This window comes from Pristis pectinata, chromosome 12, assembly GCF_009764475.1.
Source record: "Pristis pectinata isolate sPriPec2 chromosome 12, sPriPec2.1.pri, whole genome shotgun sequence".
Lineage (NCBI taxonomy): Eukaryota > Metazoa > Chordata > Chondrichthyes > Rhinopristiformes > Pristidae > Pristis > Pristis pectinata.
Window position 1 is genome coordinate 41,735,655 of NC_067416.1, and position 20,274 is coordinate 41,755,928.

At 41.1% G+C, this 20,274-nt stretch overlaps 1 protein-coding gene across 2 annotated transcripts in view; it reads right to left on the reverse strand.

The window, feature by feature from the left end:
• The window catches only part of herc4 (HECT and RLD domain containing E3 ubiquitin protein ligase 4), a 69,418-nt gene extending 59,900 nt beyond the window's left edge, over positions 1 to 9,518 (reverse strand). For both annotated transcript variants that reach the window (XR_007957287.1, XM_052027569.1), the window contains exons 1-2: positions 9,432 to 9,518; positions 8,838 to 9,144 (exon numbers count right to left, since the gene is read on the reverse strand). Coding sequence is in view for 1 of the 2 variants with exons in the window: in XM_052027569.1 (XP_051883529.1) it covers positions 8,838 to 9,063 (226 nt within the window). In the remaining variant the exon portion in view is untranslated. The remainder of the gene's footprint in view (positions 1 to 8,837; positions 9,145 to 9,431) is intronic.
• Between the last annotated feature and the right edge of the window lie 10,756 nt (positions 9,519 to 20,274).

The following is a 20,274-nucleotide window of genomic DNA, read 5'->3' on the forward strand; positions in this document are numbered from 1 at the left end:
TCCTTACTACCTTATGTGTCTCAAATAGATAATCTTTTGCCCTGCTAAACTCTAGTAACTACATACTAATCTTATTCAATATCCCTTAACAGCACAACATCTTCATCCAGGAATCAGTCTATTAAATCTTTTCTGCACTGTTTTCTTTGGGATGCCTATATATTGCTTTTGGCATGGAAACCAAATCAAATCAATTCCAAATGAGGATTTACCAAAGCCCTGTATAATCCCAGCCCAATTTATTTTTGTATATCAACCCCTTGCAACACAGGCCAATATACTATATCCCATCCTAATTACTTGCTGTACATGCGAACTCACTTTCTACATCTCATGAACGCACAACACACAAAAATCCACTCGTACAGTAATATTTACTGGTTTCTTACAATTTCATAAAGTATTCCAAGTTTATTCTTTCAACAAAAATTAACAACTCAAATCTTCTGTACTGTACCCCATTTACCATTAATTATCTATATTCCCAAGTAAACTCCACATCTACCTCAAAGGAAACATGAAGTGGATCCCCTTGATAGCAAAAGATAGCATAAAGGCTGTAGAGAGAGATGAGCATAGCTTAGAAGGGGATGTAGAAATTGTATGGGTAGAGATAAACAGTGCATATTCCTTTGTAGACTCTTCACATTCCATCAAAAGAAAAGGTGGATGTTCCTGATGACAAACAATGACACACAGCTGTAGCAAGAAATGATCATGCCTTGACTAAGCAGAAAAGATAGGGCCAGAGATGGGCAATGCAAAAGGATATAAACCCCTGCTGGAGAGTTTGCATGCACATATCAGTAGCAACACAACTGAAGAGACAAACAAATTAAAAACAAAGCACAGCAAACATAAAATAATAGTCTTCCAGTAGAATATTTAAATGAAATCTGGAAAAGTAGTTTTGAGGGCAAGTTCCAAGAATACATTCAAGACAATTTCCAGGAACAATTCTTCAAAGCCACCATAGACCTCGTGGAACAAGACCAGGTTGGTTGTAATCTCCTATGAGATCAATGAGGGTAAACTGTTCACAGTCTGATAAAATTTTGCATGCACTTCAATAAAGATCCAAACCAACTAGAAACAAAAGTCTTGAATTAAGTGAAACCAATTATGTGGGTATGAAGACTGAATTGTCTAAGATAGACTGTAAAATTACATTAAAAGGCTGTCAGTGCTAGTAACTTAAAAATTTAATTCCTAACCTTGTCTAGGATGTTAATCATATTTGAAATAAGTATGAAGCCAGACTGTGTTATTAATTCATTTATTTTGTTATGAATGCTTCATTCAATATCTTTAATTTTCACTGCCACTTTTCCTTCAATTGAATTTGTTAAATGATGCACTATTACCAATAAACACTCTACCCCTTCTTCCTTCCTTTCTGTCCTTAAACTTTGCTTCACTTGAACCCTACCCTCTCCCTGGTGCTTGTATCACTGTCCCATGAATCAAAACCTACTTCTCCCACTTCACTCTTTAAGCCAGATGTTTAACTTTATAACTATATAGATTTAGACAACTTCTATTTTAGAACTAATTGACAATGCAACTAACTTTATTCCACACGTTTCTTTTGGGAACTCAATTCAATGCAAGACTGTCTGGAAGGTATTTTACACTTTAGTTCTATGGTATATTTATTTTTGTAGTTCAAACCATATTGAATTCACATTTCTGAATACCCTAAAGCATATTTTTTGTTAAATACAGGCATGCATGTATTGGGTAAATAAATGTAATGGCTATAGAAAAGTTATTAAAAAATGTTAATGATCACAATGATACACCAGTTTTATTCCTCATAGATGCAATATACTCTACTCAAAACTAACACAGGTAGTAACATTAAAAAGCAGTTCTATCATTCACTTCAGGTACTTCAGTTGCCTTCTTTGTATTTCATGACTGCTAACTTTATTTAGAGAAGCAACGTAAAACAGGTAACCAAAATAAATGCCTGGATTTTGGGAAAATAGAATTGTCAATTACACCACAACATGGAACTTGGTATCACATACTTGAGAATGGAACATAATGGCAGTCTACCAAATTGTTTTCAGACAGTTAGAAGAAAAAAATCAATAATCTATCAGCATTCCCAATATTCTATTCAGACCAACTGCGCCCATTCCCCACCACAAGATCTCAAAGGTTGTTCTAAGTTGCAGCCCTGCATTAGCATTTCAAGATAATCTGTTTAAAAGATGTGACTAGAAATTGATATACTGTAGGTATTAAAGTATTGCTGTGTTTTGCAGTATAAGATTTAATACAATTATATAAAAATTGAAATTGTGGCGACTCACCGTCTAGTCGGGCGAACCGGCTCGGCAGTCGGGTCGCACGGCATCGGAGCGACGAGGCCCAAGATGGCGGCGGGCCTCGTCTTTCCAAGCGACGGGGAGAACCCGCGCGCGGGAAAGTCCTGATGACGTAGGACTTACGTCATTGCCAGTTGTTTTGGGCGGGAACATTCTCCCTTAAAGGGCCCGCGCAAGGCGGGAAAATAAACCAGTTCTGTTTGGCAATCCTCTGAGTAGAGTCTTGTTTTATTCCGCGGTAGCAACCGCTACATTGGAGGCAGAGAACAGGTTTTCACGGCGGACTGCCTCAAACCGGCCCATTTGGATCTGCAACAGCCTGTCGAGGTTGCCACGCCGCGACGCAGAGGCCGCCCCCCTAAGCGGCAGCTGGCACAGCCCACGGACCTTGGGGACTGTCTCGCCAGTTCTGGGGGGGGTTGTGTGGCGACTCACCGTCTAGTCGGGCGAACCGGCTCGGCAGTCGGGTCGCGCGGCGTCGGAGCGACGAGGCCCAAGATGGCGGCGGGCCTCGTCTTTCCAAGCGACGGGGAGAACCCGTGCGCGGGAAAGTCCTGATGACGTAGGACTTACGTCATTGCTGGTTGTTTTGGGCGGGAACATTCTCCCTTAAAGGGCCCGCGCAAGGCGGGAAAATAAACCAGTTCTGTTTGGCAATCCTCCGAGTAGAGTCTTGTTTTATTCCGCGGTAGCAACCGCTACAAAATATTATAAACATTCAACAAGTAATAATATAGCTACTCTGGAGAGATGATGGTGTTTATTTGTTGTTAAATGCCCTCTTATTCAAATTCATTTTTCTTTTAACATAATGCTGAATTCTTATTTTGCCATATTTGCCTCAGAATCCACTTTTTTGGGCCAGGAGGCTCTCTCTCTAAAATAATTGCTCTCTTGTAATTTATATTTTATTTGAACATCTTCTGAACTCTTACATTCACTTGAGATTTTCAATGAGAACTACTAGGGTGTTATCAGCCTCATGATAGTTTTGGAGTCATACAGCACGGAAACAGGCCCTTTGGCCCAATCAGTCCATGCCAACCAAGATGCCCATCTAAGCTAGCTCAATTTGCCTTTGTTTGGCCCATTTCCCACTGAACATTTCCTATCCACGTACCTGTCCAAGTGCTTTTTTTAAAAAATGTATTAATGTACTGCCTCAAGTACTTCCTCTGGCAGCTCATTCCATATACAAACCACCCTCCGGGTGAAACAGTTGCCTCCCTGGTTCCTATTAAATCTCTCCCCTTAAACCCATGCCCTCTAGTTCTTGATTCCCTGAACCTGGAAAAAAAACCATGTGATTCGTCCTATCTGTACCCCTCATGATTTTATACACCTCTCTAAGATCACCCCTCATTCTCCTACACTCCAATGAATAAAGTCCTAGCATGCTCAACCTCTCTTTATGTCTCATTCCGTTGAGTACTGGCAACTTGGTCAAATTTTTTTCTATACTCTTTCTAGCTGCACTAAACCTTTCCTCACTCAGATCATTTACTTCTGAACTTCTACGATTTAATTCTCACTTTCAATTCAGCTGTAAGTCAGATCAGATTCAATCTACCCAAATACAAATAACTTCATCCATGCAGATGACCAAGCAAGTGAGATGCCTTAAATCACATGTGATGCCTTAAATCACCACGACCAACAGTATGGATCTTCTTAGAAAAACACTGGCAGACATCTGGAGATCCTAGTCAGCCAAGCAAAAAAGAAATAAAAGACAGAGGACACGAGACTCTGGACTTCCTCTGCACAGTCATAGTGGCAACTAAATACCCAACGAGCTTCCCATTTCAAATGTAGTGCACGTGGTTTCTCCCCAGACATGAAGATTTTGACACTCAGTTAAGCATTAATTGGATTGTGCAATGTGCTGTAATGACAAAGGAGAGAGAGGTCACCTGAAAATCCCTACACTGCTTCTGCTGCCAAGTGGCAGTTCGGAGCTAGCTTAACAAAAATGGGGATACTTCACCAGACCAGAGACATGTAACAATAAGAGGCAAACTACGGGGAAAAGAAATTGTTGTTTAACAGTACTTTAATGAATAATACAGGGAAAAGTGTAAGAAATGGAACTTAAAGGCAAATGTAAGGTAATGGACTTTGAACCAAGAATAGAAATCTGTACTTTAATTATTGTAAACCTGGTAGTAGCAGAAATTCAAAGATTTATCATTCAAAAAAAAAACAAAATGCCAAAGTCGTGTACAGCATATAAGGGCAGCCAATGGAATGCTGGAATATATAAGCGCACAGAGCTCTTGTTAGAATATAACTAAGCATCTGAGCTGAGCTAGACAGCACATCTCAGTAAGAAAGCAGCATAGATTTATCAGAATGATACACAGTCTTCAAAGGTTAAACTACAGGGATGATGACACAAATTCCCTGCAATTTAGGATGTTATAATATAATTTGATTCATACTTTTATGATACTCAGGAGAATTGAAATAGTGGATAAAAATAAACAATTCTTGTGAAGTGTAGGACTGGTAGTAGGAGTTGGGGGAGAGTTTAAAAATTAGAGTGCTCCCTGTCAGGTCCAAAGTTAGGAATCAATTAACGATGCTCAAAGACTGATACAAGTCTTGAGTTAAGGGTCAATGACCATTTATCAGATCTGGAAAAGTGAGCAAGTAGAAAAATTAAAAGAGACAGGCCACTGGAACTTCCGTGGATTAATTGACCCCTTATCGCACAGAACCCACTTCTATCTATTCCACAAGTCCCCAAGATGGACTGTCCATTGTTTCAGTCTGCTCTTGTCCTACAAAATGTTTTTCTTCTTACCTTGGATGTATTCTTATTCCGTACGTCCAGTACCTTACCATTTAGCTTTCATGACACTTCTGATGTACTCAACTGCTTTGACAGTTTCCTGGTTCCAACCAGCACATCTTCACCAGGAATATTCAATTCCTCCATACCTCTATTTTACACCAGGATGACCAATCTAAAAAAAGTATCCCACTACCACACTCATTTGCCTGGCTAAACTTGTTCTCGTATTGAATAACTTCTCCTTCAACTCAATTCATTTTCTTTGAATCAAAAGTTTATCAATGGGAACTCACATTGGCCCAAGTCATGCCTGTCCTGTGATATGTGAAACAAGGAGACACAAGAGACGGCAGATGCTGGAAATCTGGAGCAACACACATTATGAGCATATGTAAAACAATCCTTGTTTCAGTACTACCCTTCCCTCTACTCCTTCTGAAGAACACTGATGACCTTTCGGTGCTGATTATGGTATTTGTACATCAACTCGACAATATCATTACTTTTGCTGCCAATTTTCACTTTGCTCACTTTCACATGGCTTTTATCTGACCCTTCTCCTCGTTTTCTTCCCTTCGCTATTTCTATCTCAAGGGATAAGCTATTAACCAAAATGAATTACAAGCTCACAGACTTTGACGAAACATTGGTAACACCTCGTTCTACCTTGCTTCCCTTTGGACTTAATTTAATTTTCCATCCCACTCTTGTTTGGCTGCATGTGGTCGTCCACATTATTCCATTGAGGCCCAAAGTAAGCTTGAGGAACAGAATCTCAAGGAATATGAAATCAATATTGATTTCAACTATTTCAGATAATTTACTTTCCCTATGTGTGTCAGAACAGGCCAGTTCCTGATCTGCAATATTAATTCAGTTGTTTTTTTTTTCCCCTCCACCCACACTGCCTGATTTGCTGAATATTTCCAGGATTCTCACTTTGGTTTTAGGTTTGAGCCACATCTCTGATTTGTACTTCATGGCTATGACACACATATCCCTTAGGTTGTTTACTTTTTCTCTCTCTCCCCCTCTCTACCTAACATCTTCAACATATTAAAAAAAAATCCAAGGAGCTGGGGAATGGATGGGATTTACTCTGGTGGGAGCTCACGTGGACCTGATGGGCTGAATGGCCTCTTGCGTTGCAGCAAGGAGAATCCTTCCCCTCCAGAGCACCAGGACAGACAAACCATCTGGAATACACTGCCTGGGAGAGTGGTGAAGCAGAGTTCTCGATGAGCACTTGAACCATCTCAGCATACAAGCCTATAAGCCAAATGCTGGAAGGATTAATACAGCTGGATCCCCACTGATCAGTGTGGACGTGGTGGGCACTCCTGCTACCTAGCTCACCACAGATGCTCATGTTAGGGGATATGGTAATGAAAATGACATAGGCCAAGGCAGTTAGACTCAGCTGCTGGAGATGGTCATCACCAGGAACTTGCTTGATGCGAATTTTATTTGCCACTTTCCACCATATTCCACGCCCCCTTCCCCCCTCCCCTCCCCTCCCCTCCCACCAAGCATAATCAGCTTCCTTTGAGTTAACATAGCCCATAGACACCTTTATCTGAGACTTCTTTGGGCTTGGATGGTATACACAGTCAAATGCCACCTAATGTCAACAACAGTCATTGTCACCTCACCTCTGGAATTCAGTTCTTTTATCCACATTAGGACCAAAGTTACAAATAAACTCTGGAGGTAAGGAGTCCTGGCAAAATCAAAACTGAACATCAGTGAGCAGGTTTTATTTTAACAAGGGCACTTGACGACAATATTCTAAACTCCTTGCATGACATTCCCTGTGACTTTGGTTTGATTGACCAAGTTGAATTTATTCTACTTTCTATGAACAGGCATAATTGGGCAACTTTTCACATTTCATTGTACTGTTCTAATGTTGCAGATACACTAGATCAGCTCTTTGTTGTGTCTCTGCATACCTTGATTTGATGTGGAACTAGTGGCTAAAGAATGCCTTCTACAATGGCACAGACCAAGATGGGTCACCCATGTGCTACTTTTGGCAGAGGATTGTTATCAACATATCAGCTTTTACTTTTGCATTCATTTGCTGTGCACCACTCTTATTATTAAGGATATTTGAGGAGGCTAAAAGTTCTATAATTGTTCACTGCAATTCAAGACTAAATGGAGCAGAGCTGTAGAGTTTTGAATTGATCTGTTGGTTAGTGGGATTGCATAGCTTTGCCTGTAGAATGCAGGATATGAGTCTTGTTTTGTAGCTTTCCAAGTAAGCACGTAACTGCTGCTGGTATACTCAAAGAGTTAGGGCTGGCCTGCAGGCTTTAAGTCAAAAGTAAATAGCGCTACTACTGATGATGAAATAGTTTCCTACAGTTGTCTGGTTTTGAGCTTCTACGTCACAAAATGCAAAGAAGGATGACCTCCTCTTGAAGATAAGACTTCAAGGACTGTGTGATGGTCACTAATATCGTCACGTTTCAGATGCATCTGCGACAGGTAGATTGGTGAGAAAGAGGTCAAGTAGTTTTTCCTCTCCTGCTGGTTCCACAATTTCCCATACCAGATCTAGTCCTTCAGCTATGTCCTTCAAGATTTAAGCTACCGTTGTGAATGGTGATGCTGCAAAACTGCTCCTGATGAAGAACATGGAAATCCCTACCTAAGAGTACATTCTGTGCCCTCACTACTCTGAGCTTCATTTGAAATTTGACATGAAGAATTACTGACTTACCTTCTGAAAGAGGACAGTTGGCAGTAACTAGCGAGAAATTTCCTTGCCCGTGTTTGATTCATTCCCCACGTCATCAGATAAGATATCTTTATTGGCCACATGTACATGGGTACACACAGTGAAATACATCTTTTGCGTAGAGTGTTCTGGGGGCAGCCCACAAGTGTTGCCATGCTTCTGATGCCAACATAGCATGCTCACAACTTCCTAATCAATGTTGAAGATCTCCATCAATGCAATATACCTAAATTTAGTTACCTCAAAGGCTATGGATTTGACATCAATTACGTATCCTTATATACTGTGATTTGTGCAAAGTTTATTGGATAAAAATACTAGAAATTGCACTGATGTGGATACAAGTGCTCTTGTGGCAGTAATCTAGCTGACATTTACATTTGTTGATGTCACAGCAAATGTCATCAGTGAGCACAAGACATAGAATAGCAACTTGGCTCAATGTTCATCTGTGCTGAGTTCACTTAGGCATCAACTGTGGTTAACCTCAGCAAGTCACCTTTTAAAGTCGCTGTTTTAAAATGCATGTATGGAAATAGAAATAACAAAAATGCTCATGTTAATAACAGTTCATTGTAACTCACATGTAGCCATATAATACACTTATGGAACTGTACTCCAGAAAGGAGACAACAAACTAATAAGCATCAGCAAATAAATGTTTTCAACAAGACAGTAAACAGAGTACACTTCATTGCACATTTAGGTACATTCACAGATACTGACAGCAGCAAGTTCTACATGAGGCATTTAATAGTTTGATTTCTTTTCCTCCATCGACACTGATTACCCTACTGTACATTCCCAGTTAGCTTCTGCCAATTCTTCTCAACCGTTGTGCAAGCTTGGATTCTTGTAGTGAATTTAAAATGACAGCTAAGGGAAAAATCAGCTGCCTAAAGTTGTCAAAAGAACAAACAGTACGCGAAAACCTGTTTATTGAAACTTGCAGACTTACCTGGTCGTTTTCTTGCTTTTTCATGTCCCAGCTGCCCCTGATCATTGCATCCGCACGTATAAACAGTGCCATCATCCAGCACAAAAACAGTATGCCTACGACCACATCCCACATCTTGAACCCTTCTGCTTTGGAAGAATTCGCAGGTCCTCGGTTCTAGAACGACCTCCTCATCGATGCCACCCAGTCCAAGTTGTCCGAACGACGTGTTTCCCCAACACAACATGGCCCGTTCTGCAAGGGAGGCGGCTCTGCAGCTTCACTCGGCGTCCACTTCGGCGGCAGCCGGACTGACACCTGCACAGGGCTTTTCAACGTACATACACAAACAAACAGACATATTAGTCAGCACGGTGCAGCCGAGTGCCTAAAATCCCCGCCTGTGAGGTGGGGGGGGGTGCCACCGCCGGCTCGACCCCCGCTTCAGCAGCCGAGCCCGGAGGCTGCAGGCAGCTCCACACAACTTTCCTAATTCCAAGGCCCAATGCGGCCTCGGAGAGCGAAGGCCGAACATCCATCGCCCTGCACAGCTATAACCCCCTCACCCCTCGCCCGGTTCTGAGACAGACCCAGCTCCCTCCGACCTGCACTGACCTGACCCGACGGCCCCGTCACACTAACAAATCTTCCAGAAAACTCGAGAAGCACCTTCTCCCGCCGACCCAAACCACCGGACGTGACGCCACAATCTACCGGTCACACCCACCCGGCGCACGGCGGGAGGGCTCGCGGCCATCGCCGCGCTCAGTGGGCATGCGCGCCGCTCGAGCACTCGCGCCGCGGCAGTCGTTGGACCGCGCGGACGTTCGCGCCGCGAGGGGGCGTCGGCCCCTCGACCGTCGTTTGTTCTCTGAGCATGCGCGCCGTGCGGCTTCTAGAAAACTCGGTCAGGTTTATCTATCGCTGATAGTTTGTTGTTTTGCCAACAGTACAGTGCAAGACATAAAAATTACTGTAAAGTTAGAAAATTAAATAGCGCAGTGATGGTGGTAATGTGAAGAGGGCATGTCCCGGATAGTGAAGGTCCTTGGTGATGGATGCCGCCTTCTTGAGGCACCTCCTCTTGAAGATGTCTTCAGTGGTGGGGAGCATTGTGCCCCTCAGAATGCTCTCCACCCTACATCTGTAGAGATCTGCAAATGGTTTTGGTGACATGCCAAATCTCCTCAAACTCCTAATGAAGTAGAGCCGTTGGCATTCCTTCTTTGTGATTGCAGCAATATGTTGGGCCCGAGATAGAGCTTCTGAGGTGTTGACGCCCAGGAACTTGAAGCTGCTCACCCTTTCCACCGCTGACCTAATTCAATGCCTGGTGTGTGTTCTTCCAACCTCCCCTTCCTGAAGTCCATAATCAATTCCTTGGTCTTGCTGACACTGCGTGTGAAGTTGTTGTTGAAGGTGAGGTTGGGATGATGTTAGAGAAGAAATTGCAAGTGAAGAAGAGTATCAGGAGTGATATATGATTCATCAATTATTATGAAGAATTAGTAAATTGTTAGCACAATCCTACTGAAGATGGGACTGTGCTTATATCTTAGGAAATGAAACTAGGCAGGTGGTGGAAGCTGGTGGGAGAAACACCTGGGAAGCATATTTGTAATTCTGTATGTTTCTTGGTAGTTCTGGAGCAGGATAAGGAGATAAAAGAGACTCCAGCTGATTGATGAAAAGGGATAAGGTTGGCCTTCACGTTAAGGTTCTGAATTAGGAGGAGGCTGATTGCAATACTGTAAGAGAGGACCTGACGGAAGTAGATTGAGAGCAGGTCCTTGTGCCGAAAGCAACAGGAAGACTGGTAAAATTAGGAAACCTTGGATAACAAAGGGTATTGAAGATTTGATCAGGAAAAAAAGGAAGTCCATGGCAATTAAAGGCAACTGGAATCAAAAGAATGTCTTGAGGAGATAGACTGTATAGGAGAGAAGTTAAAGAAATTAAGAGGGCATAAAGGATCCATGACATATCTTTGGCAAGTAAGATTAAAGAGAATCCCAAGACATTCTGTAAGTATAGCAGGAGCCAATGAAGTAGTCAGAGAAAGAGTGGGTCCCCTTAGGTACCAAAGAGGTAATCTGTGCAGAGACAGTGGATGTGGGAAAGGTCCTCAATAAATACTTTTCATCTGTATTCACCAAGGAGAAGTACATGGAAGACAATGAGTTCAGGGAGGGATACGTGGACAATCTGGAGGAGGTGTTAGATGTCATGGGATGCATAAGGGTTCATAAATTCCCACAGCTGGAATAATATCTATCTTAGGTTGCTATGTGAAGCAAGGGAGGACATAGCTGGGGCCCTGACCGAGATTTTTACTTGTAACCAGTGAGCCTCAGTAGTAGGGAAGTTACTGGAGTAATCCTAAGTGATAGGATTTATGTATACTTGGAAAGGCAGGGGCCAATCAGGGATAGTCAAGCTTTGTATGGGGTGAGTGAAGTTTTTTAAGGAGGTAATTAAAGAATGGTAGACTTTGCCCATGGGAACTTTAAGGCATTTGACAAGGTCCTGCATGATAGGCTGGTCCAGAAGGTTGAGAAAGGCACATGAGATCCAAGGCAAGCAGACTAATTTGTCCCAAAAGTGGCTTGTTGATGGGAGGCAGAAGATAGTGGTGGAAAGATGCTTTTCCGATTGGAAGTTTGTGATGAGTTGTGTACACAGGGATTGGAGCTGGGACCCTTTTTCTTATATTTATCACAACATAGACCTGCCACTCATTTTCTCTCTCCTATCACCAAAACTTGTGGGGCAATTTGCATTAACCTACGTAGATTAAAATCTATTGTGATTATTGTATTGCCCCATAGCATGCATCTCTAACTGCCCTGCACTATAGCCACATAAACATCTCCATTAAACCATAAGATATAGGAGCAGAATTAGGCCATTCAGCCCATCAAGTCTGCTCCACTATTCAATTATGACTTTTTTTTCAACTCCATTCTCCTGCCTTCTCCCCGTAATCCTTAACCCCTTTACTAATCAAGGACCTATCAATCTCTTCCTTAAATACACCAATGCCTTGGCCTCCACAGCCCTCTGTGGCAACAAATTAGCCCAAAAGACCATAAGATATAGGAGCAGAATTAGGCCTTTTGGCCCATTGAGTTTGATCTGCCATTCAATCGCGGCTGATTTTTTTCAACCCCATTCTGCCTTCTCCCCATGATCCTTAACCCCTTTATAAATCAAGAACCTATCAATCTCTATTTAAATACACGCAAAGACTTAGCCTCCAGAGCACTCTATGGCAAAGAATTCCACAGATTTATCACCCTCTGGCTGAAGAAATTCTTTTCTTTTTTTATCTTTTTATTAAATTTCAAATTAATACACATAACAATAGTGATTATACACATGGTGTGAAGAGATCGGGATTACAATAGTAACAATTGGCATATACAAACACAAGGAGTAAAATATATAATCTGAACCTCCCCATCTCTTACTAAGTGAACATGATACAAAAGAATTTGAAAAGAAATTTGATTATATGAAAAGAGAACCCCAAAATTAAAAAAATAATAAACAAAAGCAAACCAAAAACTTCAAAAAAAAGTAGACTGTTATTTCTTTGGTTTAAAAAATACATTATTATGTCGTTAGCTCCGCTCCTCTATATTCAAATAGAAGGTTATTGAAAGGGATTCGAGAAAGGTCTGCTTACATCATATGGAAATACTGAATAAATGGGCTCCAAATTTCCTCAAATTTAAGCGAAGGATCAACAGTACCACTCCTAATTTTTTCAAAGTTTAAACATGTTATAGTTTGAGAAAACCATTGAAATGTGGTAGGAGGTATAGGATCCTTCCACTTAAATAGGATGGATCTCTTGGCCATTAATGTAACAAAAGCAATCATACGACAAGCTGAAGCGGGTAGATGGCTAGAATCCATCATTGGTAACCCAAAAACTGCAGTAATAGGATGAGGTTGTAAATCAATATTCAATACAATTGAGATAATATTAAAAATGTCTTAGGCTGAAGAAATTCATCCTCATCTCAGTTTTAAAGGGACATCCCTTTAATTCTGAGGCTGTGCCCTCAGATCCTGACTCTCCTACTAATGGAAACATCCACTCTTATGTCCACTCTGTGCAGGCATTTCAGTATCGGTAGGTTTCAATGAGATCCCCCCCTCATCCTTCTGAACTCCGTTGAGTACAGGCCCAGAGAGTTATCCTTGTTTGTGATACATATTAATGAATGTAAAAGGTATGATTAGAAAGTTTACAGATGACATGAAAGTTGGTAGTGTTGTGGATAGCAAGGAACGTTGTCTAAGGCTACAGCAGGATATAGATCAGTTGGAAAGTTATGCAGAGTTTGGCAAATGGAATTTAATTCTTACAAGCGTGAGATGATGCATTTTGGGAAATCAAATGGGGTAGGCGGTATACAATAAGTGGTAAGGTGCAAACGAATGTTGATGAACAGAGGGACCTTGGAGTTCAAGTCCATAGTTCCCTGAAAGTGACAACACAGGCAAATAGGATGGTGAAGAAGGCAATACGGCATACTAGCCTTCATTGGTCAGGGCATAGAATATAAGAGTTGGGACATTATGTCGCACTTTACAAAATACTGGTTAGACCACACTTGGAGTATTGTGTGCATTTGTGGTCCTCACACAATAGGAAAGATGTGGTTGCACTCTGGAGAGAGAGCAAAGGAGATTCACCAGGATGTTGCCTGGATTGGAGGACTTTAGTTATGGGGAGAGATTGGATAGGCTGGGATTGTTTCCTCCGGAGTGAAAGAGGCTGAGGGTTGACCTAATAGGTATATAAAATTACAAGAAGCATAGTTAGACAGGGTAGATAGTAAGAATTTTTCCCCATGGTAAGGTTATTAAGAACATAGTTTTAAGGTGAGAGGAAGGACTTTTAAAAGGGATTTGAAGCGAAAGTTTTTCAGACAGAGAATGGCTGATATCTGGAACTCGCTGCCAGAGAAAGTGATGGAATCAGATACCATCATTATGCTTAAGAGATATTAGACAGGTAAGTCATTGAAGGATATGGACCTAATGCAGGCAAATGGGATCAGTATAATTGGGCAAAAGGTTGGCATTGACATGGAGGGCTGAAGGGCCTGTTGCTGTGCTGAAAATCTCCATGATTCAATGACTCTAATGTCTCCTTGTTAATGTCTCCTTGTGCAAAAAATGATTTTATGTAGCATCTTATACTGTGATAAAATGTTCCAGACGTGTTTCACAGCCCATGAAATACTTCTGAAGTACAGCATTAGTTGTGATATAGGGAAAGCAGTATCCAAATGTTGCATAGCAAGATCCCAACAATAGCAATGAAGTAATGAGCAGATAAGCTGTTTTAACGATGGCAATTAGAGGACAATGTTGGCCAGGAAACAAGGGAGAAAAAATCCTGCTCTTCTTTGAATCACACCACAGAATCTCATGCCACCATGCTAGCCAGTCAATGGACTGCACCTCTGACACAATGGCAGTTGCTCTGAGTGGTCTGTTTGTAATACCGAGATAGTGCTGCTGCATTGAACAAAATGTAATATTAAACCTAAGAGTCCATACAGTTGGAATGTGGAGGATCTTAAGGTAAGCAGTATGGAGAAGAGCTGGAAATTTTGCCAACATTTTTCTGTCAGCTAACGTTACTGAAAACACATTACCTGATGCTTGTTTGATCCTGCTGTGCACATATTGTCCCCTCTTGAACAGGACCTAAACAGTCCATTGATTTGAATCACTTTTTGAAAGTAGGTGAAAATGCTTTCATAGAAAGGTTTGAGTACCATTGTTTTACACAACCACATTTTGGTAAAAGTTTATTCAATGCAAATTTTTTGGTAATCTTATTTGTTTAATAAATCACATTTTTTTTGGATTGCATAAAGGAAAGAGCTTTACTGTGAGCTGTTTAAAAAAAAGTGAACCCTGAATAAATGAAAGTGACAAAACTGGGTCAAAAAGTTGGGCTTTGAAGAGTACTATAAATGAGGAGAGTGATCCAACAATTGTCTAATCTATCAGCACAGAAAACACGAACACAGATGATTCTGTTCTCCAGTTTTTATCCTTTTTAATACATTTGAATAAGTGGCAGATTTACTTGGGAGAGAAAAAGTCCTGACAATCCTATTTCCAATTTCTTTGAAAGCAGCAACAACAAACTCTCAAATGAGCAGAAACATCATCCTTTCAACCTATATTGATACTGTTGGATTACAGATTTTTGAACCTAGATGTTGTCTGCTCATGAAAGTGACACTGTTCTATTTATTAAATAAAGGTAATTTGTAATAATTTATTATTATACCGCCATTGATATAGTCCATTCAAATATAAAGAGTGTATTATGTAAAACAACTTTTAAGCCAATGAAACAGAAGTCTATATGGCATAGTGCATTTTTTATTTTCTGCTGGATGCCCACATTCTAGGCAGAGTTTTGCGATGCTGTGTTTGCAGTGTTGGATGATTTCTGTCACTCATTAACAGATATCACTGGTAACACTGGCAGTTATTGTCAATCCCTCATTGCCCTTCCACTGCTGCAGTTAAGAGTCAACTACAGGTGAATCAGGGGTCTCACACAGACCGTACTGTGGAAGAATAGAGAGTTTCCATCTCCTAAAGGATGTCAGTGAACCAGATGAGGTTTTGCATCATTAAAGTAATTTCATGATTACTGTTGCCCAGATGAGCTTTCTCTTAAATTATAATTTTATTTTATTGATTGCATTTAGATTATCCAGTTGAATTAGGGTTTGAACTCTTGTCCCTGGTTCAACGGTCCAGTCATTTGGCTGCTGGTTCAGTAACCTATGCTCTCACACCCTTTGGTATACTGACTTCTTGAGTTATTTCTACCAACTGGAATGTAAGTAGAGATTAGAGGAAGATTGCTTTGCCCACTTGCTCAGCATTAATGAGTAGTTGGCTGTTTGGTGCCTGGTGCTTGACCTTGTTAGATGTTAAAGCGGATGCAACCTTCTACTCACGGCACATCCTTTAATTTGTGTATATGTCACTTTGCACTGATTTTGGAAGCCCCGGGGTCACAGACTCTGTAAACAGCAAACCCATGATCATCCCAGCACACAATCCTCCAGATAAGTTGACTTCTGAGATGGAAGTGCCTATTTCTAGTTTGTCACGCCAAGCACCAATTCATAGCCATCTTTTCTTGTAAGAGAGAGAGAAAGTATTAGGATATCTAATTATATTGGCATCATGGTTGGCACAGACATTATGGGCCATAGGGCCTGTTCCTGTGCTGTACTATTCAATGTACAACATGACTAATTTTCATATCATTTTCCAAGTTATTGTATCTCCTACATTCATACCCAAGTCGTTGGTATAAATCACAAACATCAAAGGTCCCAGCACCAATCCAGGTAGAAGGCTACTGGTTACAGACTTCCAATCAGAAAAGCAACCCTCCACCACCATCCTCTGCATCCTATTGCCAAGCCATTTAGGGATAAGAGATTTTCTAGCTCTCAGTGTGACTTGTTTCAAATGGACTCAGGAAGTTTTAGTCAAAATTTTTAAGTTTATGCATTTTATGCTTACAATTTTTGCTTTGGTCTGTCTTCATTTTAAATTCACATTGTTCCAATGATTGAAATATACAATGTCCTAGAGTGCCCTTTCTTCCCTTCAAAATATGAACCTTATATGGAAATTAAATGTGCTTAGAATTCAGAATTGATTTAAAGTTCCTGAGAGTGTGAAGAACTTGAGTTAAAGTCTTTAATTAAAGTATTGCAAGTCTAAAAAAAATTGGGTAGATTTCACCTTATTTTTGTGAAACATTTTAAACAATTTCATTTCAACTTTATTTTGAACTTATTGACCTAGAATTTATGGTAAGCAATGAAGGAGTAGTTCTTATTGTCGAAATGGAATTCACAACCACTTGCATGTGGAAAGTGTGGGCTTTAGTCTCCACATAAAGCTATCTGCAAGATTGGGGTTGGGCTCTACTGTGCTTCTTGATACTTCTTGCATACTGTCAAGTAGGCCTAGCAATGCAACAAATGTTTCATTGTACAAACCCAACATTCTTCTGCTTCATCTTGGTTCTCTGCAGTAAGACTCATGTATTAACTCGTATGTGACTCTTGTCCTCTGGACAGCTGGAACTGGGTCGTTGCAGGTTACTTATGAACACTAACTCATCACATGCTGATCCTGCCTCTAATCTATCTCTACAGTGCATTGAATTAAGAGCCCTGATCTGTTTGATGCAAGTGTCATTGTATGACAGGGTGCCATCATCATCATTGTCTTCCTGCTCAGCTGATCCCTCCTACTCAGATGAGAGCTCTTCATTGCCTGAGCGTCAAGCTCTAGCTGCATAGTTTTTTATTGAAGTAATAGGGTGGGTCAATCAGGGAAGTGTGGTTGTTGCATATATGAACTTCCAGAAGGCCTTTGACAAGATGCTAAATAATGGACTTGTCATTGAGATTGAAATGCATAAATGCATGGAATAAGAGGACTGTAGCAGCATTGAAACAAAACTGGCTAACTAACAAGCGTCTGAGAGTAGTAAAGAAAGCTTGATTTTCAGACTGGAAGGAAGTGCACAGTTTAGTTACCAAGGAATGGTAATATGACTACTGCTCTTCTTAAGATATATTGTTGATTTGGACTTGTTAGTGCAGAGCACAATTTCCAAATTCACAGATTATACAAAACTTGAAGACATAGTGAATTGTGAAGAAAATAGTAATAAACTTTCAGGGGTCAGAACAGGTTGGCAGAATGGGCAGAAAGATGGCAAATGAAATTTAGTGCTGAGAAAGGTGAAGTGATCACAATATAAGGTTAGATGACACAATTCTAATTGGGGTGTGAGAAACGAGAGACCTGTATATGCATAGTTCATTGAAAGTAGTTAAAAAGCATATGGGATTCTGGTCATTGTAAATAGAGGCAGAGAGTTCAAGAGCAAGGAAGTCTTAATTTACCTTTATAAAGCCTTAGCTTGGCTACAATGTGAATTTGTCTCTGGTCATGGGTGCCACACTTTAGGAAGGATTGAAGGCTTTGGAGAAGGCAAAGGAGGGGTAAAGAAAGGACATAGTATGGAGATGATTGGCAAAAAAACCAAAAGTAATATGAGGATTTCTCAGCAAGTGAATGAGGTCTAGAAAGCACTGCTGGGGGTGGTAGTTGAGGCAGATTCATATGTGGCATTCAAAAGCAAACTGGATAAATATCAGAAAGAAATAATTTGTGGGATTATGGGAGATGATGGGGAGAGGGGCTTGCTTAATTACTCTTAGGCATGGTTGACTGGTTTCATTCGGTGAGAAAGGTATGTGGTTAGAGTTGTGGTAAGGGGAGAATTAGCAAACAGGAGGTCTGTGTTTATACAATTTAGTGCTTGTAAATCAGAAGAGAGTGGAATGAAGGGGATATGGGATGTGAAACGATAATTAGGATGAGCATTCCATCATCACTGATCTCTGCACAGCCACTGCCTGTGTTGGCCACTCCTTAAATATTCATTTAATATGAAATAATATCCTTAAATATTAAATATTCCTTGAATAGTCTTTCTTGGAAGGAGATGAGTCCTATGTCCTCTACTATTTTATTTGTTTATAATTACTTGCAGGTGAAGTCTTTATGTTCAAGTTTCATGGGAAGTCGATGTTTGTTGTTCATCCCAACTTGGTATTGAAAGTGAAGCGGAAGAAGCTTTCTGACCCACTGTAACGTTTATGCTGAGACTTCGCAAAGGTGCTGTTAAAACAACTACTCCAACATAGTGAGTGTGTGAACTCACAGTAAAGGGAAAATACTGCGTGATTTATAACGGTTCCATGCTGGCTCCAAGGTGAGGAATTCCCTTTCTCTTCAGTTCCCTGTAACCCTGCAACTTATTCCCTCTCATTAACTCCACTTTGTTTCTTTTTGCAATTAACCTTCACAAAGTGATAATTTTACAGTCAACATTAACCTACCAGCACACCTTTGGGATGTTGGAGGAAATTGGAGCACCTAGAGGAAACCAACAGAGCAAGAGGACCCATGTCAGTATTAAACCAGGGTACTTGGAGTTGTAAGGCAGCAGTACCAACTGCTCTATCACTCTGCTGCCTATTTTACAGGTGTTAAAGTAGCCATGTAATAGTTCCCCTTGTCTGGCTTGTTAGTATAGGCCAAGGCTTTCCCAGCAATGGAAGGAAGATATCATGTGTTGCTGCATCCATTTTTCATCAGTCTAGGACTGTCATGAAAAGTCAGAGTGCTTCATAAAGGTGACAATGGAATGAACTGCTTCAGAGTACATGGATTGAGGCAGAGTATTTTGCATTGTCTTTAGAGCAGCACTCATACGGGCTAGTGAACAACATTCCTCAGTGCCACACAAAATGCACTGTTGGAGACAATTTTTCAGTGTGCATAATTCTTCTGGAGCTCTAACATGAGCATTGAACCATAGAACAATACAGCACAATACAGGGCCTTCGGCCCACCATGTTGTGCCTCCCTCAAACCACACCTAAGACTATCTAACCCCTTCCTACCACATATCCCTCTATCTTAAATTCCTCCATATGCTTATCTAACAATCTCTTGAACTTGTCCAATGTATCAGCCTCCACCACCACCCCAGGCAGCGCATTCCATGCACCAACCACTCTCTGGGTGAAAAACCTCCCTCTGACTTCCCACCCATTACTTTAAAGCCATGTCCTCTTGTTTTGAGCATTGGTGCCCGGGAAAGAGGCGCGGGCTGTCCACTCTATCTATTCCTCTCAATGTCTTGTATAGCTCTATCATGTCTCCCCTCATCCTTCTTCTCTCCAATGAGAACAGCCCTAGCTCCTTTAGTCTCTCCTCATAATCCATACTCTCTAATCCATGCAGCATCTGACAAATCTCCTCTGCACCCTTTCCAATGTCTCCACATCCTTCCTATAATGAGGCGACCTGAACTGGACATAGTACTCTTAAGTGTGGCCTAACCAGAGTTTTGTAAAGCTGCATCATCACTTCGCGTCTCTTAAACTCGATCCCTCGACTTATGAAAGCTAACATCCCATAAGCTTTCTTAACTACCCTATCTACCTGTGAGGCGACTTTCAGTGATCTGTGGATATGAACCCCCAGATCCCTCTGCTCTTCCACACTGCCCAGAATCCTGCCATTTACCTTGTATTCTGCCTTGGAGTTTGGCCTTCCAAAGTGTACTACCTCACACTTCTCTGGATTGAACTCCATCTGCCACTTCTCAGCCTAGCTTTGCATCCTATCAATATCCCTCTGCAAGCTTCGACAGCCCTCCACACTATCCACAACCCCACCGATATTTGTGTCATCTGCAAACTTACTAACCCAGCCTTCCACCCCCTCATCTAAGTCATTAATAAATATCACAAAAAGTAGAGGTCCCAGAACCGATCCCTGTGGGACACCACTAGTC